Source organism: Apodemus sylvaticus, chromosome X (assembly GCF_947179515.1).
Source record: "Apodemus sylvaticus chromosome X, mApoSyl1.1, whole genome shotgun sequence".
Taxonomy (NCBI): domain Eukaryota; kingdom Metazoa; phylum Chordata; class Mammalia; order Rodentia; family Muridae; genus Apodemus; species Apodemus sylvaticus.
Genome location: NC_067495.1, coordinates 14,124,249 through 14,152,156, shown reverse-complemented (window position 1 = coordinate 14,152,156; position 27,908 = coordinate 14,124,249). Strand labels below are relative to the sequence as shown.

The window sequence follows — 27,908 nt, the reverse complement described above, 5'->3', positions numbered from 1 at the left end:
CACCAATGGGGCTTTTAACCAGCAGGGTCTTGAGATGCGGGGGTTCCAGCCTGGAAGAGCCACAGCCAGAAGCCATAGCCGGTCCTAGCTGCCAATCTGGCAGTCGCAAGCGAAAACTGAGCAGTTCGGAAGGTTTGAAACCAAGCTCTGAAGTTCATGGACCTCAAAACCAGGGAGTGAATCTACATCAAGTTCTCAACTACATCTACAGGAAGAGGGTTAAGATCTCATCTAATTATGCTTACGAAAATTTATTTTTGAACGGGAAAGACAGCGACATTAAAATCCTTGCTCTGGGAAGAACATGGTATTTACACAAAGTATTTTTATGTCATTCAGGCTACTTTGCTAACATCCTCAAAGGTACTTGGAGAGAATCACACAGTGATGTTATTAAACTCGTCATTAAGAACGAGGATATTGATGCCAGATCTCTGCACATTGTGTTTGGTTCTTTGTACACGGATGAGGATTTGTCAATAACACCTCTGGAAGTTCCTCACGTTTTGGCAGCAGCATGCCTGCTTCGGGTGGATCGAGTAATTCGCCAGTGTGATGGGATCATGAAGACAACCATCAACAGGAACACTGCGTGCTCCTATTATTTGGCAGCAGAAACCTATAGATTAAATGCTGTAAAGACCCAGTGCTTTGAATGGCTTCTTCACAATTTGATGATACATCCAAGTGTGGCCCTTTACAAGGAAGTAGATGCAAAGTTGATGTATCTTCTTGCCTCTTCTTCTGACTTACTAGTGAGGCAAAAGGAGATGGATGTATATACCACACTGAAAAAGTGGATGTTCCTTTATTTTAATCCATACTGGAACGGAACCTTCATGCAGCTTTTGGACCATGCTAACAACTGGCTTTCCACCTGCATGGGATATATCCACAACATCAGTTTTCTTGAAAGTGAAGAAGGACTAATATTTCAACCAGTGTTTAAAACGCTAAGGTTCCAGCACATCATCTGTGATTTGGCTTCCACAATTATTCTTGAAGAGGATCGTCTAATTCCTTTGCATTGGTTGTCTCCCGTTTATAAACAACAGTGGCTGACTATGCTGCAAGCACAAGAAGAAAGGATAATTGGACCACGAACCATCAATGAAGACCTTAAAGAGTGCACCATGAGGTGTGGTAAAAAAATCCCCAAAGATGGTAAATATACTTGGAAATGGTCAGCTTGCAAACTTAGCTTTCCTTTACATGTCACCTTTACCAGCCAGTGTATAATTTTCAAGCAATGTTATCAACAGTGTGATGGTGCTGCTTGCCTAAAACATATCCGAAATGTCCTATTCAGAATAACTTTGGCGTGTTTTGACTCCAACCAGAAAGTAACTTTCAGTAAAACAACAGGTTATAAAATCCTTACCTTTGAATATAGCAGGGAGCAAATTGTAATGAAATTTGATACTGAAGTTCTAACCTTCCCTTTATATATATTCGGCAATTTCCTATGTGTAATCCTAGCAAATGCAGAAAACAAGTAATCTCATCAATTTTTAGAACATAAGTGCGTTTTGCTTTCATCGAATGGCTCATTTAATCTGAAGGCTGTGTCATGAATACAGTAAAGAAGACCAACAACAAACTGACAATTCTTGTGAGTTATATACCACCAGAAGTGACTGCTTCCAACCATCACCTTATTTCCATGTATTTCTGAAGAAAACTTTTACTTCCAACAAAGTATTTGTCAAATCAAATCAAATGAAGCTAGTCTTCTGATTTTCATTTACTGCCAAGTGTCAAACTTGAAATGGAAATAAGAGACTATGTTTGCAAGGAAAAACATCTCAATGAACTTAAGTAGAGTTGGCCCTAGCTAAAGTTGAGACAAATAAAAATCACTCCATTGCTGAAACTGTTGTGAACCATTTCTTTCATTATGACAATTTATAAGATGCAAATCATTGCTTAAGTAGGAATGATTGAGACTCGTCCGTGTTGGTGTGGGCTTTCAAAGAACCAAGTAGTGTCAAGTATGGGTTTGGAAAATATTTACTGCTGATTATCTCTAACTATAAATGCATACAAACAGATATTGATCTTGTAGTTATATATTGTGTCATATGCTGTTTAACCAAGTAAATTATATATGCAATATATTTACATAGAAGTATATATACTCTTGTAATGTATTTATGTATACTCATGTAACATATTTATGTATTGATGTGTAAATACCAAGAATGCAAATTTTGAAAGTGATAAACAAGCCAGAAAATGGAAAACAGGTCTTCATGATACCTATTATCTAACTATCAAGATAATGAGCTGTATCACAGTATCTTGCTCAATTTCTAGGCCTTAGTTTCTTTTCCTATTGCCTTGACTTTCTTTTAAAAGACTTAGGAATGCACCTTAGGAGCAACAGTTGACTTCATCTCATATGTTGAGTCTCTAGGGTTTCCTACAGGAGAAAAAGATGACCTTTGTGCAAATTCTCGACTAACTTTCTCCATTGGGTAGAGTGCAGGATCAGAGTCAAGGAACAGTGCCACTGAGGATAGATAGGTCTTCCCAAGTCACTTTACGAAATCAAGACAACCTCCAACAGGCATTTCCAGAGCCTAGACTCTCTCATGGTTGTAGATGCTGTCACAGCTTTTCCTCTGGTCAGCATGATACTCAAACACATCATGTTTAAGCCATAACCATCCAACCCTTGGTCTTCATAGGTCCACAACCATGGTATGGTACAAAATCCACTTAATCCAACTTTTAAAGTCCCCATAAAATGTTCCCTTGATCAGTGTTCTGTCCCAATGCCATGCTGCTTCTACTACATACTACATTTTTGTTTTTTTTTACAGTGTCATAGCATTGTAGTCTTACTTGAACTGGAATTGAGTTCCCGGAAGTTCCTTTTATATTCAGGATTGTACTAGCTATCCTGAGTTGTTTTCTTTTCTATATGAAGCTGAGAGTTGTCCTTTCCTGGTCTTTACCATCCTTCCTTTCGCTACTAGCCTCATGTGCTCATTATGCCTCCTAAGGGTACTAGACTTCACCTATGTTTACTTGTACTCACATGCACACCACACCTCATAAGAATAGTCGCATCAATACTAGACCTCATGAATGCCGGGTACTGAACAAGCCTTTCAGTCCTCCCAGGCTAAGGAAGCTTGAAGCCTTTACCACATCTCCAGTGCTTACCCACCTTCTCATCCTCACCCAGCCTGCCAGGGAATTGGGATTCACCTGATTACAAAGCCTTCCATATTCTCCAGGCCTCCCTTGGTTAAGAGCCCTCAGTTGCTTACCAGGCCTCACATGATTACTAGGCCTCGCTTGGCTACTAGGCCTCAAGTGGTTTCTAGGATTTTCATGGCTTTGAGAGAGTCCAGGTATACTATGCTTCTTCTCATCCTAACCAGGCTTCCATGTACACCCGGCCTAAGCTGCCATTGCAGACTTTTGATTACCAGGGTTCCCAGGCTTCCTGCTCATCTTATGCTCACCAGGCCTCCCACATTAACAGAGCTCACATCCTTACCAGGCCTTCCAAGATTTCCAGGTGTTTCTTTGGTTCTAGGATTTCCATGTTTACTAGGACTTTCAATTTCCTGCCTGGATACTCAAGAATTCCAGGCCTCCAATGATTCCCAGGCCTCTCAATACCAGGTTTCCAGTGTTTGTTGGACCTTCCATCCTTATTCGGCCCCCTATGCTTTCCAGGTCTTCTGAGGGTTCAAAGACTCCCATTCTTCCCAGGTCTCCACATGTTGGAGGCTTCTGATGCTTATCAGGCCTGCTGACATTTCCAGGCCTCTCTGGCTTATCGTGTTTATAAAAACTTCCATCCTTGCTAGTCCTTCCATAATTTGCAGGTATTCTTCAGTTCTGAGAATCCATACTTAATAGGCTTCCCCTCACTTATAGGCTGCTCATGCTTTCCAGGCCACCTAAGATTTCCAGGCCTCTGAAGCTTTCCAGACCTCCCAGGTATGAAAGGCTTCAGAAGTGTTTTTTCAATCTTTCCATACTTTCTAAGCCTTTCATAATTTTCAGGTGTCCTTGAGTTTTAGGACTGCCATGCTTCTTAGGCCTACGTATGAATAAAAGGCTATTAATATTTAATGAACCTCATATGGTTACCAGGCCTCCCATACTTATGCTTATGTAAGGTTGAGCACTCCCAACCTTACAAGGCCTTCCATGCTTTCCAGGTATTCCTTGATGTATAGGTTTCCCATGATTACTAAGCCGGCCCATGACAGCCAGGCTGCCAATCCTTATCATGCCTCTTAAATTTGCCGAAAGAGTGCATGTGTACTTTTATTTGATTTCCCTTCATTCCCAGGCAGTTGTAAGCAGAATTCTGACAAGAATCTAAGGTTTGATGATTTTTCTTTCAACTCTATGACCCCTACTTGACCATTTGCACGCCCTTAGACACCATCTGGTAGAGATTTACAATCAGGATCAATAACCCTGGTGATGGTACTAAGAACCTGTCCAGGATTTAAATGTATTGTACAATATTCATAGATATTGCATAGCAAGCTGTGAAATATAAAAAGAAGTATTTTTGTGTTGGTTTGAATAGGACCATGTGGATGGAATATCTTATGTACTACATGAAAGCATCAGGTATTAATAAAAAGCCTATGGTCTGAGGAATGGTTGGAAGGTGTGACATCTGGAAGGGAGAGTTAGGATTCTGGAAAATAGACAGGACTGGGAGATTTGCCTCAAGCACTGAAGGGAACATTCCTATGAAAATGAGGAGAGGTAACCAAACACTTGTTTTGGCTTAGAATAGAAAAAAAAAATGGGTGATTAAGTTATGAGCTAGTCGGTGATCAAGACAAAGCTTATGGCCTAGGCACTTAATCAGAAATAATTCAGTGTCAGAGTTTCTACTCTCAGAACAAAGACTCTGGGTGGAAAGGCTCATCTCTACAGGAAGAGCCCAATAGACTCATCTATTTGAATACTTGGTCCATAAGGACTGTTACTATTAGGAAGTATGGCCTTGTTGGAGTAGGCGTGGCCTTGTTGGAGGAAGTATGGCAATGTCAGGACAAGCTAATGTCTCCTGTGCCCAAGCTATTTCAGGTGTGGCACTCAGTCTCCTGCTGCTGCCTGTGGATCAAGATGCAGATTTTCAGTTCCATCTCCAGGTTTATGTCTGTCTTCACACTGTCATGCTTCCCACCATGACAATAATGACTTAAACCTCTGAAACTGTGAGCCAGTCCTAATTAAATATTTTCTTTGATAAAAAATTCCTTGGAGCTCATCTTTGGTGGTGCATTGGTGCATGACTTTAAACCTAGCACTCAGAGGAGACAGAGGCAAAGGCAGAGATGCAGAGATGCAGAGAGAGGCGGGGAGAGGCAGAGAAATACAGAGAGAGGAGGGAGGGAGGGAGGGAGAGAGAGAGAGGGAGAGAGAGAGAGAGAGAGAGAGAGAGAGAGAGAGAGAGAGAGAGAGAGAGAGAGAGAGAGAAAGGCAAAGAGGCAAAGAGGCAGAGGCAGAGGCAGAGGCAGAGGCAGAGGCAGGCAAATCTCTCTGAGAGTGAGGACAGCCTGACCTACAGAATGAGTTCCAGGACAGCCTGGGCTACACAGATAAATCCTGCCTATAATCACAGACACAGATACAGACACAGACACAGACACAGACACAGACAGGCATAGGCACAGGCACAGGCACATGCACAGACACAGACAGAGACACAGACAAAAACACTGACAGAGACACAGATAGAGAGAAAGAGAGACAGACAGACAGACACACACACACACACTAGGTGCCTCTCCTTCATGAGGGTGGAATAAGTGCTTACATTCTCATCATCTCAACTCTTTAAATTCTATAAACATGCAAACAAAGGGCATAGGAGACAATAAAGCTTGCGCTGACAGTGACATACAAGCATACAAACACCACCTTGCATTGTCTTATCCTCGGTGGGAAGCATCAAGAAGAAAAGAGCTGGCAATCTCAATAAACAGGGAACGGAAAAGTGATAGTAGACACCAAAGAATATAAAAGAAGTTCCTCCGATGTTCCCTGATATTTAGAGGGCATATGACAAGGATGCTATTTAAATAGTGCTTTTCCAGGAAGGAAGAAAATGGCTTAGCTTTCATTCCTAAACTGAGTGAAGTAATATAAAAGAGCCTGTTAATTCCACCTACTTTTCTTCCCATCTTTCTTTAAGAATTCATCTTTTTGTCACGTGCTATATTCTACTGAGGCATCTGTGTTGTACTGCCCCAATCATCATTTTATCTATGAGTATTTTAGTTGATATGTTGTGATTTAGTGTTTTAGCAGGGAGCACTAGGCTAACTTGAAATTGGTCACAAAAAAAGGAAGGAAAGAATGATGGAAGGAAGAAATAAAGGAAGGAAGGAAGGAGGGAAGGAAAGAAAGAGAAAGAAAGAAAGAAAGAAAGAGAGAGAGAGAGAGAGAGAGAGAGAGAGAGAGAGAGAGAGAGAGAGAGAGAGAGAGAGAGAGAGAGAGAAAATATTCTTGGTCTGCAAACATTCTAAGGAAAGGCCAGATATTGGGCAAGAGAAACACAACTCAACTTCATAGTAGACTCCTGAGAAAATAGTATTTTGGCTAAACTAGGAAGTTGGGTAGGAAAGAAGTTTCTTGTGTTACTTAGATTTGTCTTCAGAATGAGAAAATAGAAGAAGGGTTGACTACAAGGTTTTGAGCTTTGGTAACAAGTGATGAGGACACCCTGAGGGAGAAGTGATGAGATTTTACATCCTTGAACAGTCATGCTTAGAAAGCTGTTGTGCAGACCAAGGGATGCAGTTGCAAATCCCTGGAATGTGCCCCTCAGTCATTCAGTGGACTGTAGATTAATGTTGCTGCTCTGAACATTTTAGTCATGAGTGGGTAAGCTATTCTAAGAATTGATACCAGAAGAGAATGTTTCATCTGTAACACCAAAAGTTCCCTAGCTTTCTAGCAGTGTACGTGGGTTTTGCTTTGATTCTGAAACACTCCCTACACTGAGTTTCAGAAGGTTGCAGAACCTTTGAGAGATGGAGCTGTAAGAAGTAGTTCTTGCCCTTCAGGCTTTCTGGGTTTGTTTGTTTTCCTTTCTTTTATTGCATTTATTTGTTGGTGTGTGGGAAGGACACTTGTGGGACCCTAGGATTGAACTCAGGTTTACAGGCTTAGTGCAAACACCTTTATCTGTTGTGCCATTTGGCCAGCATGGGCTTTCATTTTTTTATAGCCTTGGCTCCAGTTTCAGTCTGTTGTCTCATTGCTGGCTGCTGAACATAGTATCACCAACTCCTTTACCCTTGTGCCACCATGCTTACCCTTGTCCACCATTCTTATCCTTTGACTTATGAAAGAAAGCCCATCCTTCCTTCCACTAGTTGCTTCTTGTTGGATACTTAGTCTCAAGAGTCGAAAAAGTAATGAATGCAATACACAAGGTGAAAATCACCATCAATTCCCAACAGACCTTTTGAGTTTTGTTGAGATTTTCCTGAAGATGGATGTGATCTCAGCCAAGCTGTAACAAAGTCCTTCAACTCCTTTCTAACTTCCTCCCTTTCCTTCCTCATATCTGCTTCTCTGAGTCACCTATCATCTCTTTTCTCAGACATGGACAGTTTGCTTTCTGGACTCCCTTACCCCTCAATAATAAAAGTGAGCATTAACCGGAGAGTCTGCTTTACAAGTCAGCAGGGAAGGGAAATAAGTGCAACTTCACCTCTCAAAAGAAAATATGTAATGCTTTTATATCAGAGTGGTAGTGGGATGAGTAATAGACATTGAGTGCTGAGAAAATGGAAGGGAGCAAGGGCACTGGAGGTAGAAAGGTACTATAGGGATGGAAGGTAGGAAGGTAGGATAAGGCTTGAGCCCTGAGGAGAATCACCAGAATAAAGAATTATGAACTATCACAAGGAAAACTGTCACTTTGTAATGCAATGTTTTTTAAAAAGTACTAATCCATTTTCTTTGCTCTGTCATGTTTTTCAGGTTTTTAAAAACATTTTAATGTCCTATTTTTTAAAGATACATTTTAACTATAATTTTATTTCTTCTCTTTCCTTTCCTCTTCCCAGACCCTCTCATGTCCCTCAACTATTAAACTGACCATCTCTTTCTCTTTTAATGTCTTCTTAGTATCATTCTTTCAATGTGTAGATCTGCCATTCACTTTGGATCAGCCATCACACCCAAAAAATTCACTTTTGCCACATCCTGCAGGGCTCGGAGGCAGACATAGCTGGGCAATGATATAATAATGATTGACAGATACATAGACATGTACGGAAAAGCTGAAGTAAGTTTTCCATGCTTGCTCTGATGGAGATCACCAACTACAAGAGCAACGTGAAAACATTGCTCATATATGAGCATGTATGAGCATATATGAGCATAAATATATAATACAACCTGTTTGGCCCATGGTCTTTGTTTATATGTTCCAGGGATTACCACTTTGTATTAGATAATTAATCAATGGGTTTATATCTCAGACACACTAATACTAACTCTTTCGGCAGCTGTTAGTCGCCTGTGGTTCTTTGGCAAGGTCTGGAACCTCAGGGGAGTTTCCCCCTTCTATATTATCATGTCTACTGATATTTTCACTGTTCAGGTCTTGTCTTTGTATTCAACCATTTCAACAAGAGACAGTCTCCCAGCAGACCACCTGGTATTCTGGCCTTTAAAGTTTTCTACCCCCTCCTCTGTTCCCTGAGCCACAGTTGCAAGACCTGTGCCACAGTCATATCCAGTGTGCCTGGGATCCCCATAAAACATTTATCACTGCACTATGTCTAGTTCTAGTTTACTGTGATGGTCTTCATTTGCTGTAGAAATACTTAACAGAAACCCTAGAACCAGGCATAAGAATCCTCCTTTTGAGTGGTTCACCAGAGTAGCCCATGTGCCTCCAAAACAATATAGGATATTGTTACTACCCTTTGAACATCTCTCTTTCTTGGAGGTTGAATGTTAGCCCCTATTCCTGAAAAATATACACACTTAGGACACAAAACTCCTACTATTCCAGATGGACCTAACTTCTAAGCTTCTTTTTTGAGGTCTAGCTTCCATAGTACCAGAAAATACTCTATGAGCTGTGAAAGAGGAAAAGCAATGAATATTCATGTCTATCAGTGACACTTATGGACCACAGCAAGGGCCAGCATCACAAGATAGTGTATCAAAAGGTGGATCTGTGAGTATTAACAATGTGAGCAGAGGCTGTCAATGTCAGTGTCCTTCTCTAGGATGACTGCAGCCTGAGGTCCTTAACAGAGATCTCCTCTAGAGATGGGCAAAACCCACCTCCCTTTTCAACCATGTAAGTTAAACCTAGCCCCTGAATTCACATGTTTATAGTAAATGTTGCTCTTGTAGTTGGTGATCTCCATCAGAGCAAGCATGGACAACTTACTCCAGCTTTTCTGTACATGTCTATGTATCTGTCATTCATTATTATATCATTGCCCAGCTATGTCTGCCTCTGAGCCCTGCAGGATGTGGCAAATGTGAATTTTTTGGGTGTGATGGCTGATCCAAAGTGAATGGCAGATCTACACATTGAAAGAACGATATTAAGAAGGCAGCCAGCTCAACTTTAAGCAGAACCCACATATCTCGTCTTGAGATAATATAAAATTATTCACAGGAAGGGAGTCTTATACACAAAATGTTACTCTGCATTATTTGCAAAGTCTAATGCTATGGTCAGGATAAATTATGGCTGTGTTCTGGTGAAGATGCTCTTATGATTCTCCTCACTGTATCACCACATGGTGGAATGCAGAGAAAGGAAGCCACACTCTCTACCTGTGAACTTTCTAAGTACATAAATGCTATTTATCTATGACCCCCTCTTAGGAACCAACAGAATCCTAATCACCTCTGAAGTGTCTACTATTGGTTTGTGTGTTTGTTTAGACATGATCTCACTATAGAGCATCGCTGGTCTGGAACTCAGTATGTAGACCCGGCTGGTTGCCTTGAGTTTGCAAAGATCCACTTGTCTGTGACTGAAGCTTTCTGGTTTTAGGGGCAAGTGGCATCGCAACCCTGGGGTCTACCTTTTAATACCATCTCACCAGTGACTTGGGCATCAACTCTGGTCTGTGAGAGATAACAAATACCCTGTCTATAATACTCCATTACACAGAACAATACTGTCTCAGCTACTAGTGCTCTGGGTTCTGGGGAAAGCATTCCTTTGTACCCCCTGGCATGCCAGTGTCTGAAGGTGCTTGCTGCTCTCAGGAGCCAGGTACTGATTCTTTGTCCACCCTCAATTCTTCCCGTCTGGGTCAGGGGAATACTAGTGGGTGAGATGGTGATGCATGAGAGACAGACACCTGAGGACAACAGATAACTGGAAGGAGCACTGGAAGGAGTGCAGCTGTGTGAGGAGGACAGCTAGAGGAGACACCATGAGGCTCAACACCTCTGTAACTGTAAACCAAGGGCTGGAGGGTAGATGTCTCTTCAGATATGTGAGGCAGATCACAGGCATCCCAGCTCCTGCTGGCTTCAGTTACTCCCCTGTTCTCATTGGTGCGGGGTTCCTGATGATCCCTGACACAGTAGAGGCTGTTCAGGAAATCACATGTCTTATTGTCCACTGTAGTAGCCTGAATGCTGGCAGCTGCAGAGCTGTCACCATGGCTACCGGGAGATGATTTTCTACTAGGAGAACAGTGACTCATGTGTGAGTAATGAATACTGTAGCTGTCAGTGGGGACATCATGTTACATATGGGAACGCTGGCAGTCAAGGTTCCTCCTTGAGATCTAGATATTGCTGTCTACTTTACAAGCTGTCATAGATTGATGTGCACAGAATAGACAAATATATAGTGGACTGCAAGCAGTGTTGTACACATATGGGTGGAAGACCCCACAGAGATCTCAGATTCTGGGGCATTAGTGATGCCTTTGTTAAACTAGGAACCTAGTGCTGGGACTGGATCCCAGACCCTCCTAACAGACTGTACTGAAACACTTGCTGTTCATCCTTTGGATAGGAGTTGAATAGTCAGTGATGATGCTTCCGTAGAGCAAAAATATGCTCTACATTCTGGATAAAGTTTTCCAGTGAGATTACAGTATGAAATGAAGGTTTCTGGAAATGTGCACACAAGCTACAGCCACTGGGAAATGCAGAAAATATAGAGTGGAAAACAGAATACCTAAAGCTAAAGCACGGGGAGTTAAACTCTGGTCGTATCAGTGAGTGGAGATGTGAAGGGAGAGATAGATGTTGTGTGGCAAGACTTTCCCTGGGAGACACCTCAGCATCTGTACATCTTTACAGTCTAGATAGGAATCCTGTAACAGACCAAATTCAGAATAGTGCCGAAGTCCAATTGGCTTAGCAATGAATTTATTAGGGTTACTTACACGAATACTGGTGAGGGGTTACTTAAAGAAGCACAAATGACTAAAAGATACAGTGACATTCCCAAATTATAGTCCACCAGACTTCTCACAAAAGGGGGGAATCCAGGAGAACACTTCTAGCTTACAGGTAGTTTAGAGACTTTCAGACTGTCCTTTATAAGTGACTTAGTTGGTCTAAACATCTTCCTGACAACTTGGCTGATCTAGCTTCTTCCAGGCATCTGGTCTAGTTTCAGAGTCTTGTTTGCTGGTATGTTGTCTGAAAGTGACTCACATCAGTCTTTTTGTTATACGTTTTGGAGGGAGGGTGGGAGAGAGAGGCCTATTTAATCCACCCACATTACCCTTTGTGCAGCTTCCACAATCCCACTCCACTCCTGACTTCCCATATCCTTCTCCAGGTATAGTCTGGTGAGTACTTTAACCTTATCCAGGGCTTTTCTGCAACCTAACATATTTAGCCTGGTGCCAACAACCAGTGTACCAGCCTAGCCTGGCCTTACTGCCTTTACTCTGGAGGAGCTCCGGGCTTGCACCAGGATTGTCCCTATCCACCCATCAAATCATAGGTCCCTCTCTTATCATAGCCAACATTTCCACTAAGATGTATCTACTTTTACACTCCTTCCCACCTTGGCACAGTATGAACAACTTATGTACCACCACAGTGTCCTTTATTCATTTGAATTCATTCCAACCAGCCATTTTCTCTGGCTAAACTAATATACCCTCATCATGCTCCATCCACCATACACTCTGAACTAACAAAGGAACTCCACATGCCAAGATCTCACCTTAGGAATACCAACAAATATGGAAGATCAACTCAGTATCTTCTCTTTAAAAAAAAAGTTGTGCAGAAATGCTTACCTATGAGGATTACATAGGCAAACTCCAGCACACAGAAGTTCAAGGAAGAATCTGAAATCTTTTCAAATAATTCAAGGAATTAAATATGCCAGGACACATAGAAAAAGCTCAATAACACCAAGGAGAAAATTCTAAAGTTACATGCAGAAAGCTCAAGGATTCTCATTTTTATATTTAAAAAAATCAACTTAGTCTATAGACAGATTGACATTTATTAACTGTAGGTTATTTAATATCCGTTTTCTAATAGACACATTAACTGAACAAAAAATAGAGAAATATCAAATTTTATTGACTTTATACATCAATGAACTTAAAGATATCTACAGAATATTATATCCAAACACCAAAGAATATACATTCTACTCAGCAGTACATGGATGTTTTTCTAAATACAACACATCTGGAGACATGAAACAGATATTTACAAATTGAGTAAGATTGGAATCAATCTTTGTATACTATCTGACCACAATGCAATAAAACTTAAAATCAGCAACAAACAGACAAATAAAAGGAAAGCAAAATAAAACCCAAACTCCAGTAAACACACAAGTACATGGAATTAAACTAATCATTATTAAATGATGAATGAGTCAAAGAAGAAATGAAGACTGAAGTAAAAATATAAATAAAAATATTCCTGGAACTAAGAGAATATGAAAATAGAACGTGATGAAAACCCTGGGACACATTGGAAGCAGTCCTATGAGGAAGTGTCCACATTTAAAAAAAAATTAGGAAAAAGATGCTCCTGCCACGGAACCAGGTAGGCTGATTGCAGATCTTCACATCTCCCTTTGTTCCCACAGACCTAATCCTCTAGGTCATCCCCCACTCTGCAACACAACTCCCAAGGCAGTCTTCTCTGCATCCTGCTGGATCCCACATATCTTTCCCTGTTACCCACTCTAACCCCACCATTTGCTTTATCCCAGCTCCCAACTGCAACAGCCACTATAGCATCTTTGCTTGGGTGATCTCCCTGAACTTTCTGCCTCCATGTAGTGAAAATTATGGAATTTTGGTTTCTTCTTTAAACACAGAGATACTGTATATGTTTTCATTTTAGTAACAAGTGTGGAATACAGGGTTGCTTCAGATTGTCCAGACCAGTTGACTATGATTTGCTTCATGCTCTAGCACATGCATGATTTTCCAGCTGCAGGTAGTTTATGTGTTTGTGTGCCGTTTGGAATTCTAGGGACTTTTCAGAGGAAATATAAAAGCTAGAGCCCCAAGAAGTATGAGGGTGTTGGTTGGTTGCAGTTGCTTGAGGAGCCATGCACAATGATGAAAGAACAACTTTTGAAGGATTTTCCCTGTCCAATCACATTAGGGCAGTGGAAGGCCTGTGATTGCACAGGGAAAAGGGAGGTGGAGCTAAGAGTTTGAGAAAGAGGAGCATCTCAGGGTAGGAGGAGGAAGGAAGATGACTGCTGACATGTAGCTGAGTCGCGTTTTCCAGACACAAGTAGCTATGATTCCACAAGGTTAAAAATATTGGGATAAAGCTTTTTATCCTTATCAATTGGCTCTGAAATTATTGTATTGGCATATTGTAAATTGTGATATTATTGATAGATAAATCTGATGGGTTAATTAAAAAAGACTTTCTTTCAAAATGTAAGTTGAGAACAACTATTAACATTTTGTAAATTATATTCTATAAAATAGACCTAACACCCAGTTCAACATTTTTGCCAATAAAATTGAACACTGTCCTCTATCCTAACTTAAAAGACTATAGTTCTGCACCTGACTTATGTCCTGGTTTTAGATTGTATGTCATCTGAAAACCATCCTTTCAAATCTGTTGTCTCAACGTAAATAGCCTGGGCTGGGTATGAAACTATGTCTTCTACTCAATCAGAAATCCAACAACTGATATTAACTGAAAATGTATAGGAATCCTAACACAACTTCCAAAACTTAGCCAATTGATGGAGACTGCTAATCACCTGGACAATCCCTTACTTCAAAATGTTGGAGCATCAGTCTTCAGGCCAGGGCTATCTGACAGACCTAGAGAGAAACAGGATATTAAGGGCTAGCTTACTCTGTCTCAGCAGAATCATGCTGTTCTAAATCTGTAATTGTGCCCTTTCTTTGGCAGTATTATGTCTGTAGATGAAATGAGGCAATCCTTGCCTAGTGGCTGTTTCACCACAACTGGAGTAACTCATAGATGCTTAATTTCTTCTTTGAGTCCAAGCCAGGGAAAGCTGTCAGGAGCAGAATAGTCTCAATTAGAAGTGAATAAATAACATTAAACATCACATTCTGCAGATCCCTAACATTTTTGAAAACCAACTATTTATGTAAAGTAATCTGGACTGTTGTCTGTTAACTACCCTCAGCTATTTCTAATTGCAATCTTGAAAACACCCTAATAATAAACTCAGAGCCATGAATTTGCTATTTGGCCCTAAATTCACAGGCTTAAATATCTCCGATCTGTTTATAAAAACAGTAATAGAAGAACTATATCTAAGCCCTGTACTTTCAAATTTTTAGTATCAATAGAAGAAATTTATACCAATGAAAACCTAGATTTTGCATCAAAATAAAATCTGTACCAAAATAAAAACTTATGAGTTCAACTTAGTAACAATTATGCAGATTTTCTACCAATTGCGATTATGGCTATACAATCAATTCTAGGTATTTCCTCCCTGTTCCAAATAAGACCATTTCTACATTCCCTAGAAAGAAAACCTATTAATAACCCTCTCCAGCCCCAAAGCTCATGGAACTGGGTCGACGATGCTTCAAAACTTCTTCAAACTGATTATGGACTTTGAGATGGGTGGGGGAAGGGTAGGGAAAATAGGATTGATTAGTCTCTGATTCTGTGTCTTGATTGGGTCTGGATGAAGTCCAGGACATCAGGAGTTCAAGCAGGTCACTTCAACATGGCTGACGAAGAAATTCACCAAGGGTGTATATTCTGTAATATATAAATATCAAAATTTTAGTATCATCAAGATATATTTTTTGTTTGATTCTCTGGAATCTAGTCCTCTGGAGGTTTACCTTTGTCATATCTGATCCATATAACCCTGAAAAGTATAAATACCTTAATCACCTTTCCCAAAAAAAGCAAAGACAAAACCATTTTCCCAAATCAGCATATCCTTGTACCAGTAATCAGAAAACCTTTTATTTAGACGTCTCTCCCACAGGAATAATATAACCACAAAACTCAAAATCACACCCATTTTGAAAATCAAACAATCTAAAAACAAATGAAGTAAACTAAGATGTGTGCTTATACTAGGCCTTTCCTATCTTGCCAAGTGGGAAAAGACACTCAAGATTCCCATGGAGCCCATGTTAACAGACTATGAGTTTCCCATTGCTGATTAAACAACTTATACCATCTTTCCATTTGGCTCTCTGCCCAGAGCCACAGACATATTTTATTAATACCTGTTCACTGACCTCTCTACTTGAAGTCAGTGACTAATTTTTCCTATTTTAGTTCCGAACCATGGGCAAAATTTCCCATGTGATTCGGATAACATCTGTGTATAAATCTATCCTAAAAGCAAATAATCCCAATTTTAAATTCACAGTTTAATCCTGCTGCCCTAAGAGGTAGGCAAATTCCATTCTTCTGCTCACTCAGAGCAGCCTGTAAATTTCCACAGCAGGGGTCCTCAATGCTGTTAGCAGTCTCTTTGTTTCAACTCCTGCACTAGAGCACAAGTGATTCATTTTTAGGGCTACCAAGTTACTCACTTAAAAAAATAAAATAAAACAAAATAAAATAAAATAAAGTAAAATAAAATAAAATAAAATAAAACTCTCAGGCTAATAATCTTAAATTTCTACTGGATTCGTGCCCAGCCAGCACATTGGTTCACCTTCTGTTGCAAGAAATATTAAAAAATGAGCCTGCCAACTTTCCACAGTGCCAGACCATGCTCCTGAGCTCCCATTGGCCTGCCAACTCTCCAGCCACACCTGACCACAGGGATCCTTCTGGGCCATCTCACTGGCAGCAGGGAGTGGTGAGGGAGAGGTCCTGAGTTCCTCTTGCTACCACTGAAAAAGAAATTATCTGGCCAGTGTCCCTCAACAGAGGAATGGATACAAAAATTGTGGTATATTTACACAATGGAGTACTATTCGGCCATTAGAAACAAAGAATTCATGAAATTCTTAGGCAAATGGATGGAGCTAGAGAACATCATACTAAGTGAGGTAAACCAGTCTCAAAAGATCAATCATGGTATGCACTCACTAATAAGTGGATATTATCCTAGAAAACTGGAATACCCCAAACATAATCCACACATCAAATGAGGTACAAGAAGAACGGAGGAGTGGCCCCTTGTTCTGGAAAGACTCAGTGTAGCAGTATTCGGCAAAACCAGAACAGGAAATTGGGAAGGGGTATGTGGGAGAACAGGAGGAGGGAAGAGGGCTTATGTGACTTTCAAGGACTGGGGAGCCAGAAAGGGGGAAATCATTTGGAATGTAAATAAATAATATATCAAATAAAAAAACTACATTCTTTGCACTAAAAAAAAAAGAAAGAAAAAAAAAGAAAAGATCAAACTTGCCCCAAAGAATATGACACCCCATAGCAGCAGAAAGCAGACCAAAGATAATGTTACCCCGTTTCCTTTTAATTATTTTTCTTTCTTACTTGGCATTCCAGGGTTTAAAGGGTGAAGGAGGATGGAAGAAATTAAAACCCACAAATAGCCAACACCAGTTATACCACCATTCAAAGAACACTTAAAATACAGGTCCTAGTGGAATGCTCTGCTCTGCTCCCTTCTAAAGTGTCAGCTCCCTATACCCAGAAACACATTTTATGTGGAAACCCCAATGGCCACATCTTTCAGGTTCACAAAAATTGTTTTTCAGGTAACATCTAGCCATGACCTTCTCCTAACCTCCAGAGAAGAAACAGGGGGCGGGGGGGGGGGGAGGAACAAAACACCCAGCTATCAAAGCCAGATATCAGCTCCTAGACTTATAACCTTCTCCAAACTAGATTCCTAGACATGAGAATAGAAGCATAGCCAGAACAATATGTGCCTTTCTATATAGATGAAATACAAAAAAAAAAAAAAAAAAAAAAAATACCTTAAAACAGCCTTTATGAATGATGGAATGGCTTAAAAGGGGTTAATAAATCCCTTAAATAAATCCAAGAAAACACAAACAAACAGCTTAAGGAAATAACCAAAAGTGTTCAAGACTTGAAAAAGGAAAAAACAGATTCAAATAAAAAACAAGAAAGTTCTGGAAATGATAAATTTGGGCAATGGAAGAAGAAATAAAACATACAAAAATGGAATATAAAGGATGGAAGAATCCCTCGAATTAAAGTACAATAAAGACATCAATATTTTGATCTGGAGGCAGTCTGGGAGAGCACAGCTTGCTCTGGTGGCATGGAGCTGAGGTTCCAGTCCTGAGGCCTGTGGTGGGAGCCCTCAGATCGCTCTGCTTCCTGATACAGATCAGCCTGGGCGGCAACAGCACATCTCCAGGTTCTGCAAGAGGCAAGAGGGGCTTCCGGGAGGCCAGCTGGGAGAAGTCAGTGTGCTCTGGTGAATCCATCGGGGCCCAGCAGGAGCCTTCAGGTATCTGCTTCGGGATCTGAACAGCCTGGGTAACAGCACCCTGTCTCCAGGCAGTGCAGGAGGTAAGCTGTGCACCAGAGGCCACCTGGGAAGGGGCAGCTTGCACTGGTGAGTCCAGCATTGACAAGACCAACTAACACCAGTGAGAACTAGATGGCAAAAGGCAAATGCGGGAACGTCACTAACAGAAATCAAGGCAATATGGCAACATCTGAACCCAACTCTCCTTTACCAGCATGTCCTGGATACCCCATCACACCAGTAAAACAAGATTTGGATTTAAAATCACTGGTCATGATGCTGGTACAGGAACACATGAAGGACATACTTAAAGAAATTCAGGAGAAAATGGATCAAAAGTTAGAAGCCCTTGCAAGGGAAACACAAAAATCATTGAAAGAAATTCAGGAGAATACAAAAGCCAATAAGGAGGAAATGCAAAAAACACTTAAAGAAATACAGGAGAACTTTGGTCAACAGGCTGAGGTCATGAAAGAGGAAACACAAAAATCTCTTAAAGGATTACAGAAAAGCACAAACAAGCAAGTGAAGGAGCTAAGCAAAACCATCCAGGATCTAAAATCAGAAGTAGAAACAACTAAGAAAAATCAAAGGGAGACAACTTTGGAGATAGAAAGCCTTGGGAAGAAATCAGGGGACAGAGATGCAAATATCAACAACAGAATTCAAGAGATAGAAGAAAGAATCTCAGATGCTGAAGATGCCATAGAAACCATGGACTCAACAGTTAAAGAAAATGCAAAATGCAAAAAGCTTGTAACCCAAAATATGCAGGAAATCCAGGACACAATGAGAAGACCAAACCTAAGGATTATAGGCATAGATGAGAGTGAAGATTTACAACTTAAAGGGCCAGCAAATATCTTCAATAAAATTATGGAAGAAAACTTCCCTAAGCTAAAGAGAGAGATGCCCATGAATATACAAGAAGCCTACAGAACTCCAAACAGACTGGACCAGAACAGAAATACCTCCTGTCACATAATAATCAAAACCCCAAATGTACTAAACAAAGAAAGAATACTAAAGGCAGTAAGAGAAAAAGGGCAAGTAACATATAAAGGAAGACCTATGAGAATCACAGCAGACTTTTCACCTGAGACTATGAAGGCTAGAAGATCCTGGGCAGATCTCATGCAGACTCTAAGAGAACACAAATGCCAGCCAATACTACTATATCCAGCAAAACTCTCAATCACCATAGATGGAGAAGCTAAGACATTCCATGACAAAACCAAGTTTACCCAATATCTATCCACAAACCCAGCCATACAAAGGATAATAGTCGGAAAACACCAATACAAGGAGGGAAACTTCACCCTGGAAAAAGCAAGATAGTAAGTAACCTTTCATCAAACCCAAAAGAAGTTAACCCATCAAATTTAAAAAATAACGTCAAAAATGTCAGGAAGTAACAATCACTATTCTTTAATATCTCTTAACATCAATGGACTCAATGTCCCAATAAAAAGACATAGACTAACTGACTGGATACGTAAAAAGGCCCCTACATTTTGCTGCATACAGGAAATACACCTCAGGGTCAAAGACAAACACTACGTTAGAGTAAAAGGCTGGAAGACAATTTTACAAGCAAATGGTCTCAGGAAACAAGCTGGAGTAGCCATTTTAATATCAGATAAAATTGACTTTCAACCCAAAGTCATCAAAAGAGACTCTGATTGACACTTCTTGCTGGTCAAAAGAAAAATACAAGAAGAACTCTCAATCCTGAACATATATGCTCCAAGTGCAAGGGCACCCTCATTCATAAAAGAAACTTTATTAAAGCTCAAAGCACACATTGGACCTAACACAATAATTGTGGGTGACTTCAATACTGCACTTTCCTCAATGGACCGATCAGGAAAACAGAAACTAAACAGGGACACAATGAAACTAATTGAAGCTTTGGACCAATTAGATTTAACAGATATATATAGAACATTCTATCCTAAAGCAAAAGAATATACCTTTTTCTCAGCACCTCATGGTACCTTTTCCAAAATCGACCATATAATTGGTCACAAGACAGACCTCAACAAATATAAGAAAATCCAAACTAATCCCATGCCTCCTATCAGATCACTATGGAGTAAAAGTGGTCTTCAATAGCAACAAAAACAACAGAAAACCCACATACACGTGGAAACTGAACAATATTCTACTCAATGATACCTTGGTCAAGGAAGAAATAAAGAAAGAAATTAAAGACTTTTTAGAACTTAATGAAAATGAAGACACAACATACCCAAATCTATGGGACACAATGAAAGCAGTGCTAAGAGGAAAACTCATAGCCCTGAGTGCCTCCAAAAAGAAAATGGAGAGAGCATACACTAACAGCTTAATGACACACCTGAAAGCCCTGGAACAAAAAGAAGCTATTTCACCCAGGAGGAGTAGAAGGCAGGAAATCATCAAACTCAGGGCCGAAATCAATCAAGTAGAAAGAAAGAGAACCATACAAAGAATTAACAAAACCAGGAGCTGGTTCTTTGAGAAAATCAACAAGATAGATTAACCCTTAGCCAGACTAACCAAAGGGCACAGAGACAGTATCCAGATTAACAAACATAGAAATGAAAAGGGAGATATAAAAATAGAAACTGAGGAAATTCAAAAAATCATTAGATCCTACTACAAAAGCCTATATTCAACAGAACTGGAGAATCTGGAGGAAATGGACAGTTTTCTAGACAGATATCAGACACCAAAACTAAATCAGGATCAAATAGATCATCTAAATAGTCCCATAACACCCGAAGAAATAAAAAGGGTCATAGAAAGTCTCCCAACCAAAAAAAGCACGGGACCAGATGGCTTCAGTGCCCAAGTGTAACTGACACACAGCCATCAGGACACAGCCAATAACACACCAAATAACAGATGGAGACAGGATCCTTCCAGTTTCTGTCTGCACCCCAGAGCTAAACACTATACAACAGCTCTCCATACACAAATTCCTCCAAGAGAGAATTGATCTCTCAGGAATACTGACACATAGGTTTGCAGGAGGGGCAAGCCACAGTAAGAGACAGCAAGACCAGCTAACACCAGAGATAACAAGATGGTGAGAGGCAAGAACAAGAACATAAGCAACAGAAACAAAGGGTATTGGCATCATCAGAACTCAGTTCTCCCACCACAATGAGCCCTGAAAACCCCAACATACAAGAAAAGCAAGACTCTGATATAAAGTCACATCTCACAATGATGATAGAGGACTTAAGAAGGACAAATAACTCCCATAAAGAAATACAGGATAACAAAGGTAAACAGCTAGAAGCCCTTAAAGAGACAACGCAACAATCCCTTCAAGAATTACAGGAAAACACAACCAAACAGGTGAAGGAAATGAACAAAATCATCCAAGATCGAAAAATGGAAATAGAAACAATTGAGAAATCACAAAGGGAGACGACCCTGGAGATGGAAAACCTAGGAAAGAGATCAGGAGTCAGGCTCTACTTCTTGACTTAGAGTTGACTTTATTTAATCTAGTTTACAATAGTCCAGCAGAAAACTCTTGGATTAAAGGTGTGTGCTTAAACTGACACATACCACAACTAAAAACGGGTTTTCCTAGTAAATAACACAATCTCAGGGTTCTCAGTGTGATCAATATACTGCAACACCACATCTACACAGTTTCAAACTAATTTAGCTAATTTTTTCATTCAATATTTTTTTCTCACTAGCTAACTATCTCACCAGTCACAGAACCAGAAACTAGTCTTTCCTTCTTTCCTCCTGTTCAGCCCCAAGTAATTAAAAATTAACACCTTTGGAAGAAAAGTCTGTATTACTCCACAGTAATGTATGACATAAAAATAACCATGAACATACAGTCTTCTACAGTATTCATCCTTATAAATATTAAGCATCCCACACATGTCTTACAGTTCTACAATTGTAAATACATATTCACAAAAACTATGCCTGGGTTCTTAATAGCATGTCATATAGTATATCCCACAGTTTTGCTCAGAAGTGATACATGTCTCTCCTTCCCTCACTGATCAGCTACAATGAATCTTCCAGCACCACCCTACACCTGAGAACCACAGTTTTAGAAGACTTTCAAACCAGGTAAGCATGTTTGTCCTTCTAAATACATATATTTTAATATTTTATATCTTTTTATTAGATATATTCTTTATTTACATTTCAAATGATTTCCCCTTTCCTAGATCCACCCTCCCAGAAAGTCCCATAAACCATTTCCCTCCCCCTGTTCCCCAATCACCCCCTTCCCTCTTCCCTGTCCTGGTATTCCCCTACACTGCTGCACTGAACTTTTCCAGGACCAGGGGCCTCTTCTTCTTTCTTCTTGGGCATCATTTGATATGTGAATTGCTTCTTGGGTATTCCGAGCTTCTGGGCTACTATCCACTTATCAGTGAGTGAATACCATGTGTGTTCTTTTGTGATTTGGTCACCTCTCTCAGGATGACACTCTCCAGTTCCACCCATTTGCCTAAGAACTTCACAAATTCACTTTTTTTAATAGCTGAGTAGTACTCCATTGTGTATATATACCACATTTTAGGTATCCATTCTTCTGTTGAAGGACATCTAGGTTCTTTCCAGCTTTGGGCTATTATAAATAGGGCTGCTACAAACATAGTGGAGCATGTGTCATTATTATATACTGGGCAATTCAGCACTCATCGTTCCTGGAAGTAAAAATTTCTATAACTACTATGAAAGTCCATGTGATAGTTGTGCTGGAGAATGGGAAATGATCTAACTCCCAAATCCAGCTTTACCACTCTTGGGCACATACCCAAAGGATACTTCAAGCTACCCAAGAGACATTTGCTCAACTGTGCCCATTGCAGCTCTGCTCATAAGAGGAGAAAGTAAAAACAAGCTAAATTTCCCTCAAGAGAAAAATGGCTGTCCAATGTGCTTCATCCCACTAGCACAGGGTTCTAGCAGCTCCTCTCCTGAAGGTCCAAACTGACCACCAATTCTCCCTGGATGATGATTTAAGTACAGTCTTTGCTGACAATGGATCCAACATGGGTAGAGTCCAGTGGGCTGGTTAGGATGTTCCCAGGCCCTCTTCCCCTCCATTCTGGGGTTACCCTAGGCACCAGGGCATCATGGTGGGCATGGGTTAGAAGGACTCCTTTGTGGAGGCCCAGAACAAGAGAGGCATCCTGACCCTAAAGTACCCCATTTATCATGGCATTGTCACCAACTGGTTCAATATGGAGAAGATCTAGTCCCAAACGTTCTACAACAAAAGGCATGTGACCACCGAAAAGAACCCTATGCTGCTCACCATGTGCCCCTAAAACCCTAAGGCCAACTGGGAAAACATCACCCACATCATGTTTGAGGCTTACAAAACCACAACCATATAAGTAACAATACAGGTTGTGCTGTTCCTCTGTGCCTCTGGTTGTACCGCTGGTATTGTGATGGAATCCAGAGATGGGGTCACAACCAATGGGCCCATCACTGAGAGCTCTGCTCTCTTCTGTGCCTTCCTGTGTCTGGACCTAGCTGGCCTGTACCTGACAGCCTACCTCATGAAGTATCTGACCAAGTGCGGCAAGAGTTCACCAGCACAGCTGGGAAGGAAGTCATGCATACCATCAGAGCAAAGTTGTGCTGTGTTGCCCTAGACCTGCAGGAAGAGATGGCCACTGCTGCATCCTCTTCCTCTCTGGAGAAGAGCTTTCAGCATCCAGGTCCTCACTATGGTCAATGAGCACTTCTGCTGTCTTGAGGCTCTTTTCTAGCCTTCCTTCTTGGGTATGGAATCCTGTGGCATCCATGAAGCTACATTCAATTCCATTGTGAAGTGTGACATTGACATTCTGTATGTGTATGAATTATATTCAGATTCCTATGATCCCCCTAACCTTTCTAGTCTCCCTTCCTCTTCTACAAATCCTTTCCACCTCCTGGTTCTGTTTCAGACATAGGTTTGTTTGTTTGTGTTTGAGAAACCTAGAGGTTAACCAGGATTCTCTGTGTGACCATGAGTTAAAAACTCTATCTTGGAGACCAGATGCAGGACAGGGCTCAATGGATATATGGAAGATAATGACTCTCTCTCCCTCACAACCCACCAATACCTAATATTTAAGCAAGAGAGGGAAGTGTTGAATGGGGTCCCTACCTGGCAAAGGCTTTACTGTGGAGAGGTTTTAGTCATGTATAGACATTACAAATAGTCACAGGTGTTGGGAAGTCATGACCTCCCTGGTTGTCCTGTAGTGAAAAAACAGATTTCATAGCCCTTCTCCTTATCTTCCAGCTTTTAGATTCTTTCTTCTATGGATCCATGAGTGTTCATGGCTAAACAAGACATTAATACTATTTAACCATTTCTTATTATCATGCTTTGAGTAGTAATACATATTGATCCCGACTGCAGTTTATTGCAAAAGGGGCTTCTCTGAATGAACTTTGGAGTAGCATTTTCTCATGAATATAAATATCAATACATAAAAGTGAGCTTCACACCTTGAGACTTTACATATACAACAGTAGTAAGTTCTCCCCTAGGGCCAAAGACATTTTCCATCTTCCTGTGAAATTGGCCTCAAATCCAGATAGAGATATAGACTACCCTTATAACAGTCATGGCACTATGGTATAGGGGGACATATCTTTCTCAGAAGATTGGAATTATACGTGATAAAATTCATGTCTGGGTAAAACTGCTAATAACATTAATCTTGATTCCATTACTCTGCCAGTATCCTGCATAGTCCAGTCCAGAAGAACTATGAAAGCTAACTATCTGGAAGTAAGATTCCAGGTCCACTGCAGCTTAATTCTTCTATATTTTGCAACCAACATGTGGTTGTCATTTGTATCAGGGTCTTATCAGATAGTAGTGGTTGGCAAACAGAAAGAGTGGAAAGAACCTGGATTATTTTACAGATTTCTGGAAACACCCTGAATAAAATATCATATGGCAGTATCTCATATCTGGAATTGGGATTTTGGTTTTTCCTTGGATTTCAGCAGCAACCTTATGTACATATATAGGCCATCTACCTGCTAAATCTGTCTTTTGAAACTTTTTTGAATTGCATTATAAATAGTAATTTTCCATGTGGCTTTTTAAATATATCCTTAACTTTAGTTAATCTCTCATCCCCACCAGCTTTTCTATCCCATCTCTGCTTACATTTTCCTCATAGTTGGAATGTTTATATTAATGCTTTTACAAGGAATGGTATTCTGAGAGAACAAATACTTTCACCACTTAAGCATTTCTGGGAAGCTATTAGAGATGTAAGACTCAATATAAGAATCAACTAAAAAGAGGTGGCCCTCAAGGAGAGTAAAAGGCTCATATTGCAACTGAAAGCCAATACTGATACTGACACTGTAGGGATCAAAGTTCTTAATAATATCTAGTGTGGTGAGACGTTCACTCTTCTCACAGATTATTCTTGGGATGTCATCTAGGCATGACTAAAAGCAAACAAGTTAAGGAATGCAACATTATTATTACTTCTGAAATTATTATGAAGTTGAGATTTCTGATTTCATTGGAAATTCAGGTACATTATATGATGATTCAGTGGGACAGAAAGGTATAACGATGCTTTGCTGAAGCAGACACTGCTGCAAGGATGCTTTGCTAAAGCAGATACACGTGAAAGAAGGTTTTGCTGATGCAGACACATGAGTGACAGGATGATTTGCTGAAGGAGATACAGGAAAGAGTATGGTTTGCAGAAGCAGACACAGGTGAGAGAAGGTTTGGCAGAAGCAGACAAAGGTTAGCAGATGTTTTGCTAAAACAGACATGTGAGAGGAGAGGTGATGTTAAGAAAATATACATATGAGCTATCAGACAGTGGGAGGAACGTCTGGTATTAGTTCACCTCGCTCTGCCTCAATAGTCTTTGCTGACCAGACTGGCAATGATTTGCCAGCAAAGAGTAATACAAAGAAATATTTAAAAATATGAGTTGGTTTCTTATGAAGTGCGATTTCTTAAGAGTAAGGGAGGAGGGGGAGGTGGGAAGGGCAGGAGGAGGGGAGCAAGGGAAGAGGTAGGATTGGATGCACTTCCTAGCTTTGAAAGGGCTTGCTATCAGGGGGCGGGGCCTGTGCTCAGGCAGGGCACACGTGGACAATGAAGAAGGCCATGCCTTCTCTGTGACGTCAGAGTCCTTCATACAGAAACCCAGTGAAGACTTGCCAGGACTGGCAGACTACAGCAATGCCACGACCAAGAAGCCTCTATGAGAGTCTGTTCTAGGAGGTTTCACCAATGGGGCTTTTAACCAGCAGGGTCTTGAGATGCGGGGGTTCCAGCCTGGAAGAGCCACAGCCAGAAGCCATAGCCAGTCCCAGCCGTCCATCTGTCAGTCGCAAGCGAAAACTGAGCAGTTCGGAAGGTTTGACACCAAGCTCTGAAGTTCATGGACCTCAAAACCGGGGAGTGAATCTACATCAAGTTCTCAACTACATCTACAGGAAGAGGGTTAAGATCTCATCTAATTATGCTTATGAAAATTTATTTTTGAACGGGAAAGACAGCGACATTAAAATCCTTGCTCTGGGAAGAACATGGTATTTACACAAAGTATTTTTATGTCATTCAGGCTACTTTGCTAACATCCTCAAAGGTATTTGGAGAGAATCACATAGTCGTGTTATTAGACTGGTCATTAAGAACGAGGATATTGATGCCAGATCTCTGCACATTGTGTTTGGTTCTTTGTACACGGATGAGGATTTGTCAATAACACCTCTGGAAGTTCCTCACGTTTTGGCAGCAGCATGCCTGCTTCGGGTGGATCGAGTAATTCGCCAGTGTGATGGGATCATGAAGACAACCATCAACAGGAACACTGCGTGCTCCTATTATTTGGCAGCAGAAACCTATAGATTAAATGCTGTAAAGACCCAGTGCTTTGAATGGCTTCTTCACAATTTGATGATACATCCAAGTGTGGCCCTTTACAAGGAAGTAGATACAAAATTGATGTATCTTCTTGCCTCTTCTTCTGACTTACTAGTGAGGCAAAAGGAGATGGATGTATATACCACACTGAAAAAATGGATGTTCCTTTATTTTAATCCATACTGGAACGGAACCTTCATGCAGCTTTTGGACCATGCTAACAACTGGCTTTCCACCTGCATGGGATATATCCACAACATCAGTTTTCTTGAAAGTGAAGAAGGACTAATATTTCAACCAGTGTTTAAAACGCTAAGGTTCCAGCACATCATCTGTGATTTGGCTTCCACAATTATTCTTGAAGAGGATCGTCTAATTCCTTTGCATTGGTTGTCTCCCGTTTATAAACAACAGTGGCTGATTTTGCTACATGCACAAGAATACGGGGCAACGGGACCACAAACCATCAATGAAGAACAGCTCGAAGAGTGCACCATGAGATGTGGTAAAAGGATCCCCAAAGATGGTAGATACACTTGGAAGTGGACAGCTTCCCGACTTAGCTTTCCTATTCGTGTCACCTTTACCAGGCAGTGTGTAATTTTCAGGCAAAGGCATCAGGAATGTGATGGTTCTGCTTGCGAAAACCATATCCGAAATATCATATTCAGAATAACTTTGATGTGTTTTGACTCCAACCAGAAAGTAACTTTCAGCAAAACAACAGGTTATAAAATCCTTACATTTGAATATAATGAGGAGCAAATTGTAATGAAATTGGATACTGAAATTCTCACCTTCCCTTTGTATATATTTGGCAATTTCCTGTTCGTAAACCTAGCAAGTGCAGAAAACGAGTAATCTCATCATTTTTTAGACTGTAAGAGCATTTTGCATTCATCGAATGGCTCATTTAATCTGAAGGCTGTGTCATGAATACAGTAAAGAAGACCAACAACAAACTGACAATTCTTGCAAGTCCTATACCACCAGAAGTGACTGCTTCCCACCATCACCTTATTTCCATGTATTTCTGAAGAAATCTTTTACTTCCAACAAAGTATTTGTCAAATCAAATCAAATGAAGCTAGTCTTCTGATTTTCATTTACTGCCAAGTGTCAAACTTG

The 27,908-nt window shown here is 40.5% G+C and overlaps 2 protein-coding genes and 1 pseudogene across 2 annotated transcripts; all 3 read left to right on the top strand.

Moving 5' to 3' along the window:
• The first annotated feature begins 5 nt into the window (after window positions 1-5).
• Window positions 6-1,499, top strand: LOC127675381 (germ cell-less protein-like 2). The gene has a single exon (XM_052171492.1). It carries the CDS (start codon window positions 6-8, stop codon window positions 1,497-1,499), a length of 1,494 nt encoding a protein of 497 aa, XP_052027452.1.
• A 13,527-nt stretch (window positions 1,500-15,026) lies between these two features.
• Window positions 15,027-23,829, top strand: LOC127675553 (actin, cytoplasmic 1-like; annotated as a pseudogene).
• Window positions 23,830-26,144: 2,315 nt separating this feature from the next.
• On the top strand, window positions 26,145-27,641 carry LOC127675273 (germ cell-less protein-like 2). Its single transcript, XM_052171340.1, has one exon. The coding sequence runs from the start codon at window positions 26,145-26,147 to the stop codon at window positions 27,639-27,641; it is 1,497 nt and encodes a 498-aa protein (XP_052027300.1).
• Window positions 27,642-27,908: the final 267 nt, after the last annotated feature.

Bases quoted from the DNA above. Each gene is read 5' to 3' on its own strand.
- LOC127675381 (XM_052171492.1), top strand. From the start codon at position 6: ATGGGGCTTTTAACCAGCAGGGTCTTGAGATGCGGGGGTTCCAGCCTG.
- LOC127675273 (XM_052171340.1), top strand. From the start codon at position 26,145: ATGGGGCTTTTAACCAGCAGGGTCTTGAGATGCGGGGGTTCCAGCCTG.